Source organism: Rhinopithecus bieti, unplaced genomic scaffold (assembly GCF_001698545.2).
Source record: "Rhinopithecus bieti isolate Rb0 unplaced genomic scaffold, ASM169854v2 scaffold_45617, whole genome shotgun sequence".
Lineage (NCBI taxonomy): Eukaryota > Metazoa > Chordata > Mammalia > Primates > Cercopithecidae > Rhinopithecus > Rhinopithecus bieti.
The window spans coordinates 2,249,407-2,272,351 of NW_016819136.1; the positions used below are offsets into that span (position 1 = coordinate 2,249,407).

Here is a 22,945-nt window from a genome sequence, read left to right on the forward strand (position 1 = left end):
TTTTATAAAAAATGAGGCTGGGCGCTGTGGCTCCTGCCTGTCATCCCAGCACTTTGGGAGGCCAAGGTGGTTAGATCCCTTGAGCCCAGGAGTTTGAGACCAGCCTGGCCAAATGGTGAAACCCTGTCTCTAATAAAAAATACGGCCAGGCACAGTGGCTCACGCCTGTAATCCCAGCACTTTGGTAGGCTGAGGCGGGCAGATCACGAGGTCAGGAGATCGAGACCATCCTGGCCAACACAGTGAAACCCCATCTCTACTAAAAATACAAAAAATTAGCCGGGCGAGGTGGCGGACGCCTGTAGTCCCAGCTACTCGGGAGGCTGAGGCAGGAGAATGGCGTGAACCCGGGAGGCGGAGGTTGTGGTGAGCTGAGATCGCGCCACTGCACTCCAGCCTGGGCAACAGAGCGAGACTCCATCTCAAAAGAAAAAGAAAAAAGAAAAAATATAAAAATTAGCTGGGCATGGTGGTCAGCCTGCCTGTAATCCCAGGTCTTCCGGAGACTGGGGCATGAGAATCGCTTGAATCTGGGAGGTGGAAGCTGCAGTGAGCCGAGATCATGCCACTGTACTCCAGCCTGGGAGACGGAGTGAGATTCTGTCTCAAAATAATAATAATAAAATAAAAATAAAATAAATTTCTTCTGTGGACATGGAGTTTTGCTGTTTCCCTGGCTAGTCTCAAACTCCTGGCCACAAGCGATCCTCCCACTCGGCCTCCGTAAGTGCTGAGATTGTAGGTGTGTGTGTCTCTTTCCTGTTTCTATGAATTTGTCTACTCTGGACACCTCATATAAATGGAATCACATAATTTTTGTCTTTTTGTGACTGGCTTATTTCACTTAGCATGAATGCCCTTAAGATCCATCCATGTAGTCATGTGTATCAGAATTCCCTTCTTTTTAGGGCTGACTATTGCATCGTATAGACCACAGTTTGTTCATTGGTCAAGGGACATTTGGGTTACTTTCAACCTCCTGGCTATTGTGAATAATGCTGCTGTGAACGTGGGTGTGTAACCCTTTGAGATCCTGTTTTCAGTTCTTTTAGACGTGTTCTGAAGGGGATTGCTGGGTCGTATGTAACCCTGTTTTTCAGTTTTCGAGGAGCTGCCATACCGATTTTCATAGCAGTTGCCTCATTTGACAATTCCAGCAGCTGTGCACATGAGTTCAGGTTTTTCTAAATCCTAACCAGCACGTGTTATTTTCTGAGTTTTTGGCTTTTTTTTTTTTTTTGAGTAGCCATCTTAATGGGTGTGATATTTTATTGTGATTATGAGTTGCATACCCCTGATGATTAGTGATGTTGACCATATTTTCTTTCTTGAGACAGTCTCACTCTGTTGCCCAGGCTGGAGTGCAGTGGCACCATCTTGGCTCACCACAACCTCCGCCTCTGTGTTCAAATAATTCTACTGTCTCAGCCTCCCAAGTAGCTGGGACTATAGAGGTGCCTGCCACCATGCCAGGCGGAGAATACAAAAAAATTTACCATGTTGCCCAGGCTGGTCTCAAACCCCCAGCCTCAAGTGATCCACCTGCCTCGGCCTCCCAGATGCTGGGATAACGGGCAGCCACATGTGGCCCGACTCCTGTTTCTGTTGCGCGTTTTCGTATTGTTTTTGTACTTTCTCTTTCACTTATGTCTGCTCTCCTCTTTTTAGAATTTCCTTTCTTCTGCTAGCTTTGGGTATAGCTTTTGTTTCTAGTTCTTTGAGGTAGAACGTAGATTTGAGATCTCCTTTTTTTAAAAAAATGTGTGTGTAACTTCCCTCTTAAGAGTTTTCACCGCACCCCAGAAGTTTGGAATGTTGTGTTGTGTCATTTGGTGTGTTGTGTTGTGGTATTCATTTGTCTCAAGGAATTACTTCTAAGTTTCCTTGTTACGTTTCCTTTAAGAGTGTGGTGATTCGTGGATTTTCCAGTTCTCTTTTTGCTGTTGATTTCTAGTTTAATTCTGTTGTGACTGAAAAGATACTTTATATGATTTCCATCTTGAATTTGTTAGGACTGGTTTTGTGGCCTGACATGCGGTCTGTCTTGTTGCATGTGTACTTGTGAAGAATGTATTTTTTGCTGTTGGTAGGTGGGATGTTATGTATATGACTGTTAGGTCCAGTTGGCCTATAGTATTGTTCAAATACTCTATTGCCTTATTCATCTTTTGGTTGTTTTATCCAGTATTGAAAGTTAGGTAGTGAAGTCTCCTACTATTATTGTGTTGCTTTTATTTCACCTTACAATCCCATCAAAGTTTGCTTCATATATTTAGGACCTCTGGTGTTTGGTGCATAAATATTTATAATCGTTATATCTTCTTGGTGAATTGACATTCTTTTTTTTTTTTTTTTTGAGACGGAGTCTCGCTCTGTCTCCCAGGCTGGAGTGCAGTGGCCGGATCTCAGCTCACTGCAAGCTCCGCCTCCCGGGTTCACGCCATTCTCCTGCCTCAACCTCCCGAGTAGCTGGGACTACAGGCGCCCGCCACCTCGCCCGGCTAATTTTGTGTATTTTTAGTAGAGACGGGGTTTCACCGTGTTAGCCAGAATGGTCTGGAATCTCTTGACCTCGTGATCTGCCCGTCTCGGCCTCCCAAAGTGCTGGGATTACAGGCGTGAGCCACCGCGCCCGGCTGATATTCTTATCATTATATAATACCCTCTTCTCCTATAATAGTTTTTTGTTTTTTGAGATGGAGTCTTGCTCTGCTGCCCAGGTTGGAGTGCAGTGGTGTGATCTCGGCTCACTGCAACCTCCACCTCCCGGGTTTAAGCAATTCTCCTACCTCAGCCTCCCGAGTAGCTGGAACTACAGGCGTGTGCTACCATGCCCAGCTAATTTTTCTTTTTTTTTTTTTTTGAGACTTCTGGTTGCCCAGGCTGCAGTGCAATTGTGTGATCTCAGCTCACTGCAATCTCTGCCTCCCAGGTTCAGGCGATTCTTCTACCTCAGCCTCCCAGCTAACTGGGACTACAGGTGTGTGCCACCACGCCCAGGTAATTTTTTGTATTTTGTAGAGACAGAGTTTCACCAAGTTGGTCAGGCTGATCTCAAACTCCCGACCTCGGGTGATCTGCCCACCTCGGCCTCCCAAGGTGCTGGGATTACAGGCGTGAGCCACCGCACCCAGCCCTAATTTTTTATTTATTTATTTATTTTAGACAGAGCCTTGCTCTGTTGCCCAGGCTAGAGTGCAGTGGTGGTATCTTGGCTCACGGCAACCTCTGCCTCCCAGGTTTAAGCGATTCTCGTGCCTCAGCTTCCTGAGTAGCTGGACTACAGGTACCCGCCACCATGCCCAACTAATGTTTTGTATTTTTAGTAGAGCAGTGTTTTGCTGTGTTGGCCAGGCTGGTCTCAAACTCCTGGGCTCAAGTGATCAATCCACCTGCCTTGTCCTCCCAAAGTGCTGGGATTACAGGTATAAGCCACTGAGCCTGGTCCCAAATTTCTCTTTTTTTTTTTTTTTTTGTTGAGACAGTTTCACTCTTGTCACTGAGGCTGGAGTGCAATCACGGCAACCTCTGCCTCGTGGGTTCAAACCATTCTCCAGCCTTAGCCTCCCAAGTAACTGGAATTATAGGCGCCCACCACCACGCCTGGCTAATTTTTGTATTTTTAGTAGAAATGGGGTTTCACCATGTTGGCCAAGGTGATTTTGAACTCCTGACCTCAAGTAATCCACCTGCCTCAGCCTCCCAAAGTGTTGGGATTACAGGCGTGAGCCACCATTTCATAAGTGAGCGCAGCTATTCACCTCCCGGATAGGGAAACAGAGCTTTACCAGCAGCCCAGAAGCCCCATTTTGCCCTCTTCCAGTCACTGCCTTGCTTTCTTTTTTTCAAAAGTAACTACTGTCCTGTCTTCTATTCTGACTTTCATAGATTTTTTCCTGTTTTTGAACTTTATGTATGTAGAGTTCACACATGGAATTGTACTGTAAGTGGAATTGTACAGTTTACATTTTAAGAAAATTGACCGAAGTATTAAAAAGAACATGTAGACAAGTGCACATATCATCCATGCTCTGCTTGATGAATTTTCAAACCAAACACATCCACGTAGCCAACATCTGAATCAAGACAGGACATTGCCAGTACCTAGAAGGCCCAGCTGTGTTCCTTGCAGTCATTGCCATCCCCTGCCCTCCTTCCCACTACGGAGCAAAGCACTTTTAACAACACAGACTGGCCGGGTGTGGTGACTCACTCCTGTAATCCCACCACTTGGAGAGGCCAAGGAGGAAGGACGGCTTGAGCCCAGGAGTTGGAGACCAGCCAGGACAACAGAGTGGGACCCTGTCTCTACAAAATAAATATAAAAATTAGCTGGGCCTGGTGGTGCACGCCTGTAGTCCCAGCTACTTGGAAGGCTGAGCTGGGAGAATCATTTGAGCCTAGGAGGCCCAGACTGCAGTGAGCTTTGACTACGCCACTGCACTCCAGCCTGGGCCACAGAGCGAGACCCTCTCTCAAAAACAAAGCCACAAATTTGTTTTTATTGTTATGTACTTTTTTGCAATACTACAGTTTGAACTTTTTGTATCTTATTGAATTCAGCATGGTTGTGAGGTTCGTTCATGGTGCGTGCAGCAGTTGCATTGCTGTATAGTTTTCTTTTGCATGAGTATGTGGCAGTTTACTTTTCTAGTCCTTTCCTAGTAGACATTTTGGTCTGTGTAGCTTTGGATGTTGTGAATGGAGCTGCTGTTGGCGTTCTGCTGTACATTCGCGCTCATTTTTGTTGGGAATCATTGGGTGAGAAGATAGGTACATGTTTAGTTTTAGCAGGTTCTTCCCGTGTTCCTGTATGGCTGTGTTCACACCCCACATGGCATTGTGTAAGTTCCAGTTGTTCCGTATCTTTGACAGCACTTGGTATTGACAGTCGTTCAGAGTTTTCAAAGCTCATTTCTTTTTTTTGAGACAGTCTTGCTCCGTCGCCCAGGCTGGAGTGCAGTGGTGCGATCTCGGCTCGCTGCAAGCTCTGCCTCCCGGGTTCAGGCGATTCTCCTGCTCAGCCTCCCGAGTCGCTAGTGTGTGCCACCGTGCCCAGCTAAATTTTTTATTTTTTTATTTTTTGTATTTTTAGTAGAGATAGGCTGTTACCCAGGAGCTCCTTCAATGTTTTTTGTATTTTTGTATTTTTGCCATGTTGGCCAGGCTGGTCTTGAACTCCTGGACTCAAGTGATCTGCTTTGGCTTGCCAAAGTGCTGGGATTACAGGCATGAGCCACCGTGCCTGGCCAAAGCTCGTTTCTTTTTAAACTACTCATTTATCTTTCAATGTAGATATGAAATCTACACTATAATTTTCATTTTCAGGTCAAAATGTAATCGTCTTAATCCCTCATATTCAAACAATTACTCCATCAGCATCAGTTTTATGAATTGAGAGATGTTTTCCCAAGGAAAAATATTCTGGATTTCTGTAGGAATCAGTGTGGAAATGAAATCATTTGCCCTGTGCCACGCAGCACAGGAGTGTCCGTTCTCATGTCGAGGAGACGCAGGACCAGCCCCGTCCTGGAAGATTCCTTGCAGCCTTGGCTGGCAGCCGACGTCTGTGCCTCCAGGTGTTGCTCCCTCTGTCGTCTGAAGGGTCCTTCGTGATGCCACAGCGTACCCGAGGCTCCCTCAGTGACAAGTGCTCTTTCCAGGGATGGCCCTGGCAGAAAGGGTTGAGAAGGTGCGGACCTCCGCGGAGACTGCATGCGCTCATATCCGTGGAACAAGGACCAGGAGGCAGCACAGACAGACCCAGCTGCCGAGGAAAGATTCCAGTTCGATTTTACAGAACATCTGCCCTAAGCAAAACCAAAGAAGGATTCCTTTTTATCAAAACTTCACTAACACAGAAGGGTATACATAAAACATGAAATTGTTTGGCTTCTCCTTCTCGTAGAGTTACAAATACTACTTGGAAGTTGTAGATCCTTTGCCTCAGCAGGACCTAGGAGGCGCAGTGGATGGAGGATATCAAATGCGATTTTCCAGGAATCTATACCTGTGAGTCAGGGAGAAGAAGCGGAGGCCAAGAGCCAGTTGAAGGAATTTTTTTTCTCCTTCTTTCTTTCCTTACTAGTTGCCTCTTGAAGTGGATTTAACTAAAGCGAAGAGACAAGATTTTGAACCATCTGTGGAAGAGGCAAGATATAACAGCTGCCGACCGAACATGGCCCTGGGACACCCACAGCTACAGGAGGTGACCTCCCCTTCCAGACCAAGCCATGTTGTGATACAGGGGGACAAGGACTGCAGCTCCCGGTATGCGGCCCAAGTCCCCTTCCTTTCCTCTCGGCCCCTTCCTGTGTCATTGGGGCGGCCTCCACTGCCTCCTTCAGCGCCGGCCAGCCGTGTGCGTGCTCCCAGGAGCCATGGCTGTTACTCAGGGGCTCCTCTCCGTTGGTCCTCTCATGCAGAAGCCTGACTTCATCCACCGTGGAGAGCGAGGCCACGTACCAGCGGAAGCTCCGGCAAAAGCAGCTGCAGCAGCAGTTCCGGGAGCGGATGGAGAAACAGCACGTTCACGTCTCCACGCCGTCAGTTGAGAAGAGTGAGGGTGTGTGAGACGGTGGGAGCAGAGCCCTGGGAGGTGTCTGCAGGAGGAAGTCTGGCCGCAGGGTCAGCTGATTCTCTGCCAGTAACCCTGTGGCCGGCTCCAAACCAGGCCTCGCTGGGACTTCTCTCCTGCCACACGCAGGAGAGAGGAGCCCAGGAAATTCAGATATTTAAATCTGCCATACATTTTCCCATTTCTAAAGACAGTGATTTTTTTTTTTTCCCTATAGAACTAAATGGGCCTTGATAAAATCTTCTAGAATTAGCAATTTCAGGGTAAATAACTTTTTTTTGCTTCAAATACTTTGGCCATCTCTACATTAGAAAGCCTTGGCCGGGCACGGTGGCTCACATCTGTAATCCCAGCACTTTGGGAGGCCAAGGTGGGCAGATCACTTGAGGTCAGGAGTTTGACACCAGCCTGGCCATCATGGCGAAACCCCATCTCTACCAAAAATACATAAAAATTAGCCAGGTATGGTGGCACATGCCTGTGGTCCCCCCTACTCGGGAGGCTGAGGCAGGAGAATTGCTTGAATCCAGAAGGCAGAGGTTGCAGTGAGCCAGGATCGTGCCACTGCACTCCAGCCTGGGCAACACAATGAGACCTGGCCTCGAAAAAAAAAAAAACGCAAGCCTTGTTTCTGAGATGGCCTCAAATACAAGGCAAAACTGGGGTTGAGAATAACGGGAACCTTTGGCAGATGGTTTATCTATCAACTTTAGTTTATTTTGGAGTCCAGAGTCAGTGGGAACCGTGATACAGACGCCTTCCTCTCTTCCTTCTCTGTCTCCCCTCCTGTTCTCTCCTGCCCGTCCAGGGGTAGGTAGTCCTTACTCAGAGTGGAAACAGAGAGAAGCCTTGTCCCAGATCCGTCGAGCTTTTGCCCAGTTTTTCCCTACGAATTGTGAAGAAGATTCAGAGGACTGGCTCCATGGTTGTGCATTGATGTGCCCCTCAGCACTCACAGGCGGAAATTAACATAAACACTCAAACAGAACCACTTCCTGTCCTGTGGATGTCCTGACCCAGTTATTCCAGATGTTTAGCTTCTCAACCATTGCAGAGGCTCCCGGGTAGACTGTGGAGGAAGCTGCCCTCCAGGCCTTTCCTGCCCCTTGGCAGACAACCTGAGCCATTGTTATTTTAATCCATTTCACACATCAGGTTTTGCCTTAAGATTTTGTTGGTTTGTTTTCAGACAGGGTCTTGCTCTGTCACCCAGCCTGGAGTGTAGTGGTGGGATCAGGGTTCCCTGCAGCCTTGACCTTCCTGGGCTCAAGTGATCCTCCTTCCTCAGCCTCCTGAGTAGCTGGGACTACAAGTGCATGCTACCACACCCGCTAACATTTTATTTTTTGTAGAGGTGGGATCTGGAACTCCTGGTTTCAAGTGATCCTCCCCCCTTGGCCTCCCGAAGTCCTGGGGTTACAGGGGTAAGCCCCTGCGCCTGGTCAGATTTTAGTTTAAGATTTTGTTTGAGCAAGGGTTATGGCTGTAACAAGCAAGCCAGACACTGGACTAGATGGCCTGTAAGAACCCTTTTACTTTTGCTATGAAAGGAGAAAAGAAACTTGTCTTTCCCACTGGTGAGAAGAGTTCAAACCACAGACAGATCTGTAGGTGGGACTGGGACTCGGGAATCCGAAGTTCTTCTTACTGGCTGAGGCAGCGCAGCCCGAAGCGGTGTTGTCCTGAGAGTGTGCCCTCTGACGAGAGGGGAGTGGACTCAGCTCTGAAATCCCATGTAGTGATGTGATTATGACTTGTCCTTTCTCTCCTCTGTGAACCGTAGCAGCGCCTCCGGCCCCTCCTCTGACGCACAGCACTCCTGTAACTACCGTCTCAGAACCACTCCTGGAGAAAGACTTCCTTGCAGGAGTGACTCAAGAATTAATCAGTAAATACCTTGAAATGCTTGTAAGCTACTGTGCTGTATGTTTTTAGTAGCCACAGAATACCTTTTAGGCAGCACAGAAGTCCTCATTTCCGTGGGTTTTCGTGGAGGGGTTCTGGCTGATCGCGTATGTCCAGTTTCTCTTTCGTCCTAACTGAAGGGAAGTGTGCTTTGAGGGGGAGGGGAGCGAAATTCCAGAAACTTTCAGAAGGTACTCAAGATATGGAATTTCTGATGGCCAGTTTTTCCAGTGCTTTCTGTGAGAATATTTCATTATTCGCTGATGACACACTTTCCCTTGCCCTCTGTAGAGACTCTTGAAGACAACTCTGAAAAGTGGGCTGTAACTCCAGATGCAGGGGATGGTGTGGTCAAGCCCTCGTCTAGAGCAGACCCAGCCCAGACCGCTGACACACTAGCCTTGAACCACCAGGTGGTGACCCAGAACAAGACTCCACACAGCCTTTGCCACCAGAAACCACAAGCAAAATCTGGATCTTGGGACCTCCAGACTTACAGCACTGACCAACGCGGAACAGGTAGCAGAGAGGTGTTTGGGCACAAAAATTAAAGGGAGGTCCTAGCTTTAATTCTGGGAATTTTTGAGGAAGGATGACATTTTATTTAAAGTTTGATAGAACAGGGAACTTCTATTAGGGAATGGCACCACACGTAGAAGATAATTGGTTTAAGAGCCAGAACTTTTCCTTTGGGCTCCTGACTGCAGGTGCAGCCCTTTTCAGCTCCTGATAATAGCAGGAAGCGGAAGTGCGACTGCAGGGAGAGCTTTCCCTCCTAGCAGCAGGTCTGTCGTGAGCACCATGCCACTTGGTCGAGGAGAATCATCTGCCTTCCTCCTAACAGTAATTCTCTTTCTTGGGCTTAGTCTAGATTAGGATCATTAATATAATCCAGAAATCATTAGCTGTCAGTTTATTTTAAAATCATGGCAGCTACATTTAAGCCATTTTGTCTTCCGTAGGAAACTGGGAATCTCATAGGAAGAGCCAGGACATGAAGAAAAGGAAATACGATCCGTCTTAACTGAGGCGCAGGCCACGTGACTGGACTCTGTCACAAAGGGACTTTGGAAAACTGCTTTTTCGTCATGAAATTGTTCATCTCTCCTGGAGAATGAACTTGATTGCGATTTATCTTGCTTCATTCTGAACCTTACCAAGAGGATCTGAGAGCACACTGCAGTCAGAGCTGAGCACTTTTGGAAAGCTGGTCTGCCACTCTGGTAGGGAGAGGCTCGGGACAGATGAAATAGCTTTTTGGCTTGTGAGGCTTCCCACTATTTATTACTAAACTATTATGTTAATACAGATGGACATTTTAGGAATCACCAATGGCTCCCTGCCCTCAAGCAATATAGGCCAGACTTGCTTCTAAGCACCTGCCTCAGCAATTGCCTACATTCAGTTGTTTTGCATAACATCTGCCTTCTTTCCTTTAGGGTCCATGCCTTTAACGTTGTCCATATTACACACTGTCGATCACAGCAGGAAAAAGGTTGGAGTAGTGCTTTTACTACTTTGTATCAATCCAGGTTAGTCTTCATTTAATATAAACTCTAATTTATGGGTTTACGACATTACAATCCTGCATTCTTTCAAGACTTCAAGACTGACATTTTTTTCCTAAGGAAGGAAATAATCATCTAAGACTTAAAAAAAAGGCTTTTTTGTTTGTTTTTGAGACAGAGTCTTGCTGTGTTGCCCGGACTGGAGTTCAGTGGTGCAAACACAGCTCAACCTGCTGGGCTCAAGTGATCCTCCCACCTCTGCCTTACAAAATACGGGGATTACTGGTGTGAGCCACTGTGGCCAGAAAAGGCATTTTTGAGAAAGCAAATCGTATACCTTATAACAAAATAGAATATATATATATATTGCATAGCCCCTTACCTGAAATGCTTGAAACCAGAATTGTGCATTTTTTGAATATTTGTATATACATAGTGAGACCTTGGGGATGGGACTTCACCTGTGTTTCATATATGTACCTCATACACATAATTTTTCCATGAAACAAAGCTTATGTATAAGAGATACTGCAGCTGAAGGGGACTGGGTCTTTTTTTTCCTCTTAGGGTCACTGAATAAGCTTGTATGCCTGGTGCTTTGCGACTTGTCACACGAGGTCATGTGTGGAATTTTCTATTTCTGGCATCATGTCAGTGCTCAGAAATGTTCGGATCTCGGAGCATTTCAATTAGGGGGATACTCAAACACAACTGTTTCTACTTGCTCATTTCAGATGTGAGATGTAACCCACCTTGACCACAAATTGGCTTTTCATAATGGTGTTCAGATGTTTCATAATTCTTCCCCCCAAATAAGTTTGCAATTTTATTTTTTTTTTTTCGCGAGGGTGTCTGGCTCTGTAGCCCAGGCTGGAGTGCAGTGGCGCGATCTTAGCTTGTTGCAACCTCCGCCTGCCGGGATTCAAGTGATTCTCCCGCCTTAGGTTCCCGCATAGCTGGGATTACAGGCGCCCACCAAGACGCCCGGGTAATTTTTGTATTTCTGGTAGAGGAGACGGGGTTTCTCCATGTTGACTAGGCTGGTCTCAAACTCCTGACCTCAAGTGATCTGCCTGCCTCGGCCTCCCAAAGCGCTGGACTCACAGGCATGAGTCACCGCATTCAGCCACTTTAATTTTTTTTAGATCTATTTTGGGGCTTGGCTGTGCCTAATCTTGAAGCAGTGACTTCTTATTTTTTGGCTCACAGACCCATTTGGGAAGCTGTGAACCTGAGATAAGGAAGTCTGAAAGTACTAGCCGGCAGCCGACCATTTCTCTTCCTTTGGAAGATGAAGAGGCAGCAAAAGAGCTCCCAGGAATTAGGAATCCAGTTATAAATTGCACTTAACTCAAAATAGTGCCAATGAGAATGTGAAGGAATTTTCTGGAAATGAAACCCCACAGCTCAACAAAAGCAAGTTTGGTTTATTTGAATGGTTTCATTAAATAAGTCTACAAAGGTAACAAACTGAAGCACAAAGCGCAATCTTACAAGAAGCGCAACACCCAGAGTTAGTGCAAAATGTACAGTTAACGGCTGCTGAGAAACCCCGAAGTTTGAGTTTTATTTTAAACAGTGTACATTGTTAAATAATGTAAGGAAAACATTTCTAATTCAGAAAGTTTTAATGTGGAAAAGATACTCAAAGTGTACTATTAACACAAAAATAATTTAAACAGTTCAGTAGCACTAGTTCATTCCTCTAGGCTTCAGTTATTTCATCCACAGGAGGATGAAATCAACAGTAAATAAAACCAGTTCTGACTTTTTGTGCATGAGTGAAAAGATGTCAAAATTATTAAACCCAAAGAACAAATGAGAATGCGCCGCATCAGGCCCCCTGCGCCTCTGTATAAAGGATGTTTCACTCAGGCGGCCCCTTTCTCAGCCACTCAGCCCCTGCTTGGTTCTATCCTTACTGGCTCCACAGGAAATAATATAAGCAGAGAATAAATAAGTCAATCATTTTATAGCAGGGGTGGAAGCCCTTTTCCTTTCTACCTTTTAAAACCCTTCGGCTCTCATTTGCATCTTTAGGGCCATAGACCAACTTAATAAGGGAAGCAGGCCCCTTACGGAATGAACAGCGCACGGGAGCCTCCAGCCTCTTTCTGTGGTGGTGGTGGTGGTGGTGGTGATTTCCGGAATATGCCATTGACGTGGGTAAAAGGTTGGAAATATTTTCAGTTTCCCAACTAAGAGTCAATAAGCACCCCAACATTAAGAGTCCTAGCTTCTTTGTCTGTCTTCAGAGATAACAAAGATCCTAAACACAGCCAATTAGGACAGTATTTCCGGAAAGCTCTGAAAATAATAACTACCCATTACAAGTAGGCATAGCACTAAATAACACTGATTGGTTGCAGTTATTACTTACGGGGAATATTTATTTGAAAATGTGAACATATTAGTTGTACTTCTAGAAATAAAGGTGGCACAATAGATGATGATCCTGCAACCATTTGGACATCATAAAGGAAATGAGTAGGAGTAAGTATTCTTTCCTACAATGAGTAATTCAGACGTGGAAAGATTCAGATGTGGAAAGCATCACTTTCCACAAAATATAGTACCCCAAGCTGAGAAATGCATGGCACATGTGCAACAAAGGAAAACAATCCAAACAGTTTTTCTGAGAGCAACTTTCTCCATCTGTGACTTTTCACTATCAGGTTCCCCAACTTGAAAACTAGCCCCCACCCCCTTCTCTTTATGTTCAATTTCTTCTAGGTCACGTCTGTTCAAGCCTAGCTCAAGTAAGAAAGGTTTATATGACAGTCACTGGCCAGGCATCACATATCTTCAAAACAAGTTTGTTTCCTCATTCTTCAGTCTGTCTGTCACCCAGCACACACCATTCTTTTCAGTTGCCCAATTTTGTTACAACACCCCCTCCTCGCTACTCCTGAAACAGAACTTTCTGTTTTAACCACTGATGCCAACGTAACTTCCGACCCCTACTCATCTTACACCTGCTCTAGACAAAGTTGTTGAAGGACTTAAAAAAATACTTTTTCAATTTCCCTTTGGCATAACCACTGCTGGACTGCTGGGGTCACATGGACCTAAGATTTCCTTCCACATGCCCTTTATTGATCTGGGGTCTGATAAGTTGATGCTAATGGCAGAAGCAATAGAAGTCCAAGGCACTAAAATGTCCAGCAAGCAACACTGGGAAACAGAAGTATTCAAGTACAGTAATTTATACAATTTTACATTCACATTTATTCATCTAATACAATGGAAATACAAAGGAAAAAGTTAAAGTGTCTCAATAAGTAAAGGACAGAGCTAGCTTTTTTTGGAACTTTTTAAACGTTTCGTATTTTACTCTTAAAACTACTGTTGTCCAACAACATTTTATATATCACAGTGTTTCCACATCAAAACTGATGGCAAAGTTACATGTCCGCAGGGAACTTAATTTTTTTTTTTTTCCTAATTGCTAATGCTGCAGTCAAAGCTGCTAATATCTTTTGCTTAAAGCACTAATGACCTATCATAAGAAAGAGTTGCACCCCAGTCCCCTGGTATTTTTCACTGGGTTCTAAAGAGCAAAGAAAGACAAAATAAAAAAGAGGGGTAAAAAAAAGGGAGGAGGGCAGGGTAGGAGAGAGCCCAGTAGGTTGTTTTTGTCTCTTGTGGTTCAGATTCTTGAGGGAGTGAGGGATCTGGGGCATGAGCCCCACCCACTCGGAAGTACAGATGGGTTGGATTTGACGTTGAGTTCTCTGGCTTCCTTATGAACAAGACTTTCCTAGCCCTCATCCTCACTACTGAGTACAGATAAACAGGAAAGCATGGTCTGAAGCTGCCCCTTTACAAAAAAGCTGTTCTTTGCTTCCTCTCCCACTCAAATAACTAGGGCGGGGGAGACTCTCCATTCTGAGGGCTCAATGCAGTATGAAAAACATTCCCTTCTGGCAAGAAATAACCAGTTAAATGCAGCACTAGTAGTTAGTATACAGGCTACTTCCCACCCCCCCACCCCCCACATTCCATCTCCTGCCCCCAGATCTGTTGGGCTAATGTCTCTAGGTCTACGTGGTCCGCAGGTTGGAGCCTGGGGGGTTGCTGATGGATTTCTGCAAATTGCTGATGTTGAAATTCTGCAAGGAGGCAGTTCCCACAGGTTGGAACTGGCCAATCGGCTGTGGTGCTGGGCCACCCGTCCCACTCCACTGGGCGCCAAATGGGGTAGCTGGAAAGCCATACTGCTGTGGGGGGCACATAGACTTGGTGAAGTGACCTAGAGAGGTAGCTGATGCTGCAGAGATGGGGGCAGAGCCACCCAGGTTCGAGGTCATGGAGATGCACAGTTGCCCAGGTGCAGAGAACTTCCTTGCCATTCCAGGGCCCTGAAAACCAAACCACATGTCAAGTGTGGTGTGGGCCACGGGTATAAAATGTGTGGCACTAACATACACTTCTAGTCTAATCCTGTAAGATACAGCAAAACAGTCTTCTGTAGTGTTTATTGGCTCTTTATATTTACCAAGTAAGGGTGAAAATAATCCTGATGAGAGGGGAGGAACGTCGTGTGCATGTGTGTGTCTGTGTGTGTAGTTCAGGATGACGAAGGAAAACGAAGAAGAAAAGTTGAGCTGACCAATAAGAGGTTAAGAATTCAGGGAAGGAAAATAAAAGGGTGCCTGGAGGATTTTTGCCTTGTTTTTCTAAAGTGTTAAAATTCATGAGCTACTGAAGAAGGTCATGGTGTAAGACGTTAAGCAGCAGCCTAGTTGTTTATATCACCTCGATTCAGGCGTGTGTTATGGAGTCTCCACGGCAAAAGAGAGACTTACCTCATAATTCATGTGTCCTTTGCTTCCTCTCCTGCCTGAGAGATTCATGGCATCTCGGGCCCAGTTGTCTACCAATTTGTGCAAGTCATCTGTGAATGTGCCCTTCCGGCTGGACGTCATGGCAGGAGGCTGAGCTTGGGCGGCTTGGCTGTTCACTGTTGCCCCAACAGTGTTTGTGCTGCTGGTCCCTATTATAAGTAACAGAATACAAGCATTAAAAGAAGCCTAGGTTACAATTTCGGGAAGAGGGAAAACTTCACGGGATGATGAATGGCAAGCCACAGAATGGGAAGAGGATGAATTGGGAAGCCATGCAAGAAGGGAAGATTTCAAGGTTTTGTTTAGCCATTTGTTTTGGTATAATAGGGTGGTGAAAACAGTTTCTCTTCAGTAGCTGCTGATAAGGCTGAACAACTCAGGATGACGGTAGGTACACAGGCAGGGGCCTCTTTCAGTCCATTCACAAAGCACCTGAGAACTGGAACTGCTCGCCAGTACGCTATCCCCAACATCACGTTGCTGATGGAGGTGTAATACGATCAGCAAGGCTAGTTGCTCTGGAATTTTGCAGAATGCAGGATAAAAGAGTGCATTGGGCAGGGTTAAAGTAGGAGTAGGAAAAGATGCTTGGCTAAGGAGAAGGTGGGTTTCCAAACCATGTGGACATTGCCACAATCTTTAGCCCTTTTTTTTTTTCCCCCAGATGGAGTCTCACTCTATTACCCAGGCTGGAGTGCAGTGGTACGATCTCAGCTACTGCAGCCCCTGCCTCCCCGGGTTCAAGCGATTCTCCTGTCTCAGCCTCCAGAGTAGCTGGGATTGCAGGTGTGTGCCACCATGCCCAGCTAATTTTTGTATTTTAGTAGAGATAAGGTTTTGCCATGTTGGCCAGGCTGGTCTCAAACTCCTGACCTCAGGTGATCTGCCCGCCTTGGCCTCCCAAAGTGCTGGGATTACAGACGTGAGCCACCATGCCCGGCTTTTTTTTTTTTTTTAAGGAAGGTTCTCTTCTTTTTCTGTCACCCAGGCTGGATACAGCGGCACAATCACGTCTCGCTGCAGTCTCAAACTCCTCCTGCCTCAGCCTCCCAAGTAGGTTGGGACTAGACATATGCACTACCACACCCAGTTAATTTTTTAAATAGATAGAATCTCCATATGTTGCTTAGGAACTGCTGGGCTTAGGCAATCCTGCCATGTCAGCCTCCCAAACAGCTGGGATTACAGGTGTGAGCCACCATGCTCAGCCTAGCCATTCTTTAAATAGAGAGAGGTAATAACAGAAGTAGCATGCTGTGTTCAGAAGAGTTTTTCACCTGGACCCATAAACATGATTTTGCAAACATAAACTTGGGAGGGGTTAGCCTCTTCCAATTTCCCATGAGTAAAGAACAAGATTATTCACGAGGAAAGGACTATATGGTGTGCCTGAATCTTTCAACTTCAGGAAGACATGGTTTTCCTGAAGATGACCTCCGTTTCAATTGGCTCAAGGATTCCCACCGCTTCTCCCCACTCTTCCCAGAACAGCAAGCACTCCCATGTAGAAGCGACAAGAAAATGCAGCTGAGGCAGGGTGCAAAGGGGAGGAGGAAGCTTTGCGGTTATGATGAAGGAATTCTATTTCTATGGTTTGATGAAAAAGGAAGAAGGAGTCTATGTCCTGCCTGATTTCGGCTCTGCTGGAGGGCACACTGAAGATTATTCGAGGAGGCACGTTTTGGGGAAGAGGGAAAGAAGAGTCATGGTCTTGTCTATTTTCCTTACCCCCCACTGTCTTACCAGATCTCACGTTACAGAATAAATAAAAGCGACTAAAGTCCGTTGTGAACCACTAGTCCTTAAAGGCACCCAAGTAACGCTGGGGGTAAGTGCATGCGTTTCCTGCTTTCCAGGTCAAAGCAGCACACCTAACACAACCCTGCCACTTAAAAGCCTGTTACTGACCATCACTCGTCTCAAGTCAAGCTTATATCCTACCACCTGGGGAATGGCACACACAAGCATGTCTGTGCTGGAGTAACAGCTAATTCTGAGGTGAAGCTGCAGAGTGAGGAAGGCCACATGCTTCCTACCACTATGGCAAGACATGGAACTACTGCAGTGTGAGTGTCAGCTCACTTCTTGGTGCCTGCTGGAGCCACAAGGGGATTGCTACTGCACATACAGTGTGAAGGGAAGAGCAAGTTCCCTACAGTACAGGAAGCCCAAGTGGAGAAGTATTAAAGCCCAGAAAACAGACTTCCATGAACAGCAAATGTGAGAGAGTGGCGAAGGGGAAGCACAGGCAATGAGGATGGGCAGTCATGACAGTGAGTGACTCAATCTAGAAAGCAAGCGTATCACATGCATGGGGGATTGTCATCCTGTTTGAACAATTATTGCTCGGTGAGCTTGATGTGAGAGACAATCAAAACAAAAAACAAATAATCACAGGGGAGCAGGGCTGTCAAAAGCTAAACACAAGAAGCTCAGGAGACATGACCATTGCTTATCCACATAGAGCACATGCTGGGAGACACACCCCTCTGTCTGATGCTGCGAGGCCCCTTTAGAACCAAATTTCACTTTTCATTTTAACCTACATGACCTCATACAGGAGTCTCTTCCCACGAGGAAAGAGAAATCATGAGGAAGAGTCAACCATAGAGTTAAACCTTCACATTCTGGCTGCTGTATACAGCCCTCTCATTAAAGAATGAAACAAACCTATCCTTTTCTAACCAGAAATTAACTCCTAAGAAAAGGAGACTTGACTATAAAAGCTGTAGAAAGGCCTTTGAGAGAATATGCTAACTTCTTAACCTTTTTTAGTTCTTCTGAAAAGCCCTAATAAGTAGTATAGACTTACCCCCAAGATTCATTTTTAAATTTCCTCCTGCCATTATAATACATTTCCCCTACTCCCACATCACCAGATCCTAGTAACAATAACCTAGTATGAACCATAACTTACAGCCCAGCATCCCAAGTACAGAATTTCCCTGTTGACCCTACCTAGAACACTGTAAGTGGCCTTCTCATTAAAATATGAGAAGCCATGGTCTAAGAAGACAAACTCTAGAAAGTGGTGTTTTTCTCCTCATCAATCTAGCACACATCTCCCACTTCAACGTGAACAATGGGAGGGCATGGATTTTCGCATGCTTTCATCACTGCTGAGTTTCCAGTTGGGGTAATAACACTGGCCGGCACATATTTGCTTGACTAAAGGATCGCTCTCCCGTAGGAACCTAGGCACCCTTGATCTCCCTGTACACATCCATGGCCATACCAATCCATGTCTGTCACAAGCTGGGCTCACATGGGGTTATCACTGAGGGCACCGACTATGAGATGATTTCTCAATGAAGCATGTTAAATATCTATTAGAATAGGATACAGAGCTAGATGGAAGTTAGGAATCAGGGAGCTATGAGACTGCAGAGTTGAAAGAACTCGTGGTTAACAGGCTTTGCAATCAAGGACCAAAAATAACAGAAAAGATAATTACTACAGAGCTGGTTGCAAGGACAGACTTTTTTCACCATCTTCCCTGAAGCACAAAGAGAGAAGCAATGTGTTAAAGATAAAGAAACATCAGTGTAAAATATTTAGAATCTCCAAACAACACACAAACGCCCAGCAAGAGAAAGCAGGAGGGGAGACAGATAGGTAGGACTTGGTAGCCCTTGAATAGATATAGTTCTACAGAATGTTTCTAACTGGCTGTTAGCCTTAACATGATTATCTGATGAGCTGTGTTACCTGGCTGACAGATGTTGGGTTTCTACACCCACTCTCTGTATCTAAAAGAGTAATGCCCTGCATTGAGGTTCTGGAATCAGAGAGGAACTCCAGTCTCTCAGGTCTCACTGCTTGAATTTCAAATACCCAAGCAGCGTTTCCACTGATCCTGTCCCACTTCCTGTTTCTCCAGCTGGGCTGTTAAAAAAGCACTCAATTAAATGCATTAGCAATCCCACCATAGTAGACTGACAGTATCACTGTTACAGTTTTAAGTTCATTTAAATTGGCTACATTTCCACATCCTAGATATATATACTAACCCCTTCCCTTCCAGAATAATTTTTAAAAGTACATGGAAAACAAGCAACCTCTAAACATAAATATAGCAGTAAGCCAAGCCGTGCTTCCAAATCATTATCTATTTTGAGAGCATAGAATAATACAACTCCAGCTAGTAAGGTCCTTACTCTTTCAGGTACCTGTTTCCTTTCCATAGTTCAAGTCTGTCTCGGGATTTGTTCACCAGGCTTACATGATGTATCCTGATGTGACTTCAAAATATGTATGCAGGGCCTTTCATTTTACACCCAAAGGGAAGTGACAAGATTCAATATTTCTGACCAGTTTCATTTGAACCACAAGGGTAATACCACCTACCTTTAAAAGTGGGATGAGAATTTATGGAATTTAATTAAAGTGGTATTTGTCACATTATATTTCAGAAACAGAAGCTTTGGTTCTCTTTCTTCCCTGTCAGGCACTTCAGGCTGTAGACCACAGGCCTGACATGTCACATTCTACTTTAAAAATACTCAGCTCCTACTGTTAATGTCCTTGCAACTTTCTGGGTGGACATGCAAATTAAATGTTTATTCAACTGTCAAAGTGCTAATATGCACAGTCCAGGAAATCTGACCAGAAGAATTATTGATCTGAGTCCTCAAAAAAAAAAAAAAAAAAAAACACACATGCCTGGAAAACTATCGAATTGGGTAATGCCTTCCACCCACTTCTTTGTTAAAGAGCCTGGGACTAGTGAATGTGGGAGAAGTCAGTAAAAGTAAAAAGGCGGTCTTTTTACCTGCAATCCATTACTAATGCAGGTAAAAAGAACAGGGGTGCTAGAAGGATTACAACTGTGTGAGGGAAATGGAAGTTAAATGTGTTATATACTTCGCTTTAAATGTGGTCACAACAGAGAACAAAGGGAGGTATAAATTCTTCCCACCATGAAGAGGCCCGAGGACCTCTGACCCATACTCAGAATCAGTGATGGCCTGAGCACATGCATTTAAAAAGCACTTCAATAATCACATCAGAAGTTTGAGGCCTTAACAGAGAAGATCTTTATCCAAATTATAACAAAGGTTTTCTACTTGAACCATGTTTTGTTTTAAACTTTTCTTCAACGAACAGTTATTGACTACCTATTATGTGCCAGGTAGGCACTGACTAATCAGAGAGAAATCACAAGTGCTTTTCAAGTGCTACCTGTTTCTCTGTACATGATCTTAACTTGATTTGTACGATGGCCCTAGGACACTGGCATCATCTTCATTTCACATATGGGGAAGATGGGGTGACCTGCTGTTGTGCCTTGTTTTTAAGTAGAAAGCTGGGAAATCCCAGAAATCCTGTTAAAAGGATAATTTTCACTTGCAGTTGCTGGGCTTTGGTCTTTATCAGACTAAGTGCTTTATCGGAATAACCAAACTAAAACCCCTTTTTTTGATTTTATGGGGTTAGAGGACAGTAGTGGTGGAATGATCCAATCAAGAGATTCTAGCATCTTTTCAACTAGTAGATGCTTAGGCTTAATTGAGAAGAAAAAAAAGATTTCAATCTACTCTGACAAAGAATGGAAAAAGAGCATCATTGGTCAAAATGCTGTCATTTCGTTTCTTTTCTTTGAGATAGAGTCTTGCTCTGTCGCTCAGGCTGGGGTGCAGTGGCACAATCATGGCTCACTGCAGTCTCACAACCTCCTGGTCTCAAGGTGGTAATCCTCCCGCCTCAGCCTCCTGGGTAGCTGGGACTATAGATGCACACTACCACGCCAGGTTTTTTTTTTTTTTTTTTTTTTTAAGAAATGGGGCATCACCATGTTGCCCAGGTTGGTCTCGAGCTCCTGGCCTCAAGCAATCTTCCCGCCTTGGCCTCCCAAAGGGCTGGGATTATAAGTGTAAGCCACCGTGTCTGGCTGATTTCTGTCATTTGTAATGCTAGGGCAGAGGGAGAGCACTGACTATGACTGTGGAGTTCAGTCTTCATTATTCTGGGTAGTGACCCAGCAATCTACTGCCTAGATACCATATCTACTCTCTGTCACAGATCTATGAAGAAGCACTTCTACCAGAAAGTTACATTGAAATTTGTAGAAACTTGTCATTTTGACTTTTTTTTATCATAATGTTGGGGCCCAAACTTCTGAGGGTAACAGTAATTCAGCCAAGCCACTGAGTAGATGATATACAAAAAGAGACAAATGAAAATGGACTGCGTGAAACATCAGATCCAAGCAGCAGAAAAACAAGGACAAGGAAGGAGTAAAGGTGTTACACACAAAGAGCCAAGCAGGGCGTACTCAGAAATCGGGTCCTCCTGCCACCAGTTTTGAATGTCACCTGTTCAGATGCACAGTTAAACTTCGCACAGCCTGTGAGAGGGGAAAAACAGGGAAGAACAGAGAGAGGAGAAGAGACAGAACACAACTACAAGATGTTAGAAACTTGAGGCTGGAGTGGTGAAATGCACTAAGATGGCACACAGAAGAACAAGCTTCTGGGGGAAGGTCAGATAATGTAAGAGATGAAATATTAGGTCTTAATTCTACCCATCTGCAAAATGCGGAAGCTTTTCTTAGTTGATATAATGCTAGCTAGTTTGCCCTCCTTGCCAATCGAGTGCATTCTTCCTGTGAAGAGACTAATCTCTAATTACTGTGAAACTGTGGCAAAGGCACATAAGCCAGTACCTATATTTTTTTTATTCTTCTCACTCAGATGCCCAAGTCTTTTCAATTCTTGTTCTAATATGGCTAGAAGCTCTTTCCTCTGCAGGAATTTTTTCAGCAATCATTAATAAACAGAGCTATATTTGGAAAGTAGATTATGGATAAAAAACTGAATTGTATGGTTATTCATTTTAGTATGCCACTCCCATACTTAAAAGTAACAAAATTCTACAATGGCTAAGAAAATGCATTAGCTTTCAGAAACTGCTAAAACACCTTAGAATTTCATCCAGGAAATCTCAGCCTAATTTTAAAGCGTTAAGTTCCAAATCCCACATGAGCGAGTCATATAGGTCACACAGATGTAACTTTTCACTGTAATTCCTTGAAACAAAGTAATTTCACCTAATGGGAGCAATGAGCCCACTGAGTCTCATTATCACTCCACTTCCCTTTCACCCGAAGATTCTTAAGTGTACAACACACAGGCTGTGTTCTGGTCAGCTAGTCTCCCAATCCGCCTTAACAGGCTTTTGTCCCAGGTATGGCAACATCTCCATTTTATTGTTTTTGGCGATGATGGTTGCTTTATTACCTTGACCTGGAGCAGAAAGGCTTGGTACTGAAATGGCACCATCACTGGTGAAGGCTGAATAGAGGTTGTCACTGGAGGGAGATGGCTTAAGGGGCTGTAACAGCTGATTCTGCCCGGACTCTGGGATGTTGCCAGGAGGGTGGAGGGTCTGCTGGGGGTGCAAGACTGAAGCTGCACTCTGACCAGACAGGTTACCTGCCAAAAGATAAAGTGGCATGAGGAAACATGTCCAGCTTTCCCCATGTACTCATTAGGCACTGTTCTTAAACATTTGGTTTGTTCCACTGAGTGATGGATGATGGGTCAAAAGCTATGATGAGAAGAACAAAGTCCTCACTGACGGGAGAAGTGAGGAATGACACTAAGAATCAATAGGTAGGCTGGGCTTAGTGGCTCATGCCTATAATCCCAGCACTTTGGGAAGCCAAGGCAGGCAGATCACCTGAGGTCAGGAGTTTGAGACTAGCCTGGCCAACATGGTGAAACCCTGTCTCCAATAAAAATACAAAAACTGGCCAGGCATGGTGGAGGGTGCCTGTAATCCCAGCTACTCAGGAGGCTGAGGCAGGAGAATTGCTTGAACCCAGAGGTGGAGGTTGCAGTGAGCCAACATCATGCCTGCCACTGCACTAAAAAAAAAAAAAAAAAAAAGAATCCATAGGTAATAGGGCTATATGTACTATTTCAGAAGCTTTTTAGCTTTAGAAAACCTAGATGGGCCACGTGTCTGAGCAGAGTAAGAAGACCAGAGTATGTAGTGGATATCCAGATTCCAATCTGCAATTCCACGACTGCTTTTTTTTTTTTTTACCCTATTAGAAAATGTGTTGAATCATTCCCCAAAAGGTTTGTTAGGCAGTCTCTGCTTAG

At 44.9% G+C, this 22,945-nt stretch overlaps 2 protein-coding genes across 12 annotated transcripts in view; one reads left to right on the plus strand and one right to left on the minus strand.

Moving 5' to 3' along the window:
• Positions 1-10,557, plus strand: part of RAD52 (RAD52 DNA repair protein) — a 97,757-nt gene extending 87,200 nt beyond the window's left edge. For 10 of the 11 annotated variants that reach the window (XM_017858541.1, XM_017858540.1, XM_017858546.1 and 7 more), the window contains 5 exons: positions 6,089-6,270; positions 6,426-6,565; positions 8,361-8,465; positions 8,774-9,001; positions 9,445-10,557. In XM_017858541.1, the coding sequence (XP_017714030.1) occupies positions 6,089-6,270; positions 6,426-6,565; positions 8,361-8,465; positions 8,774-9,001; positions 9,445-9,506 (717 nt within the window). In that variant the 3' untranslated portion in view covers positions 9,507-10,557. Of the gene's footprint in view, positions 1-6,088; positions 6,271-6,425; positions 6,566-8,360; positions 8,486-8,773; positions 9,002-9,444 lie in introns of all 11 variants that reach the window. The other variant, XR_001882635.1, reaches the window with a different exon arrangement.
• Positions 10,558-11,397: 840 nt separating this feature from the next.
• Positions 11,398-22,945, minus strand: part of WNK1 (WNK lysine deficient protein kinase 1) — a 164,727-nt gene continuing 153,179 nt past the window's right edge. Inside the window, 3 exon segments of the mRNA XM_017858548.1 lie at positions 11,398-14,351; positions 14,799-14,986; positions 22,076-22,278. Coding sequence (XP_017714037.1) covers positions 14,034-14,351; positions 14,799-14,986; positions 22,076-22,278 — 709 coding nt within the window. The 3' untranslated portion in view covers positions 11,398-14,033.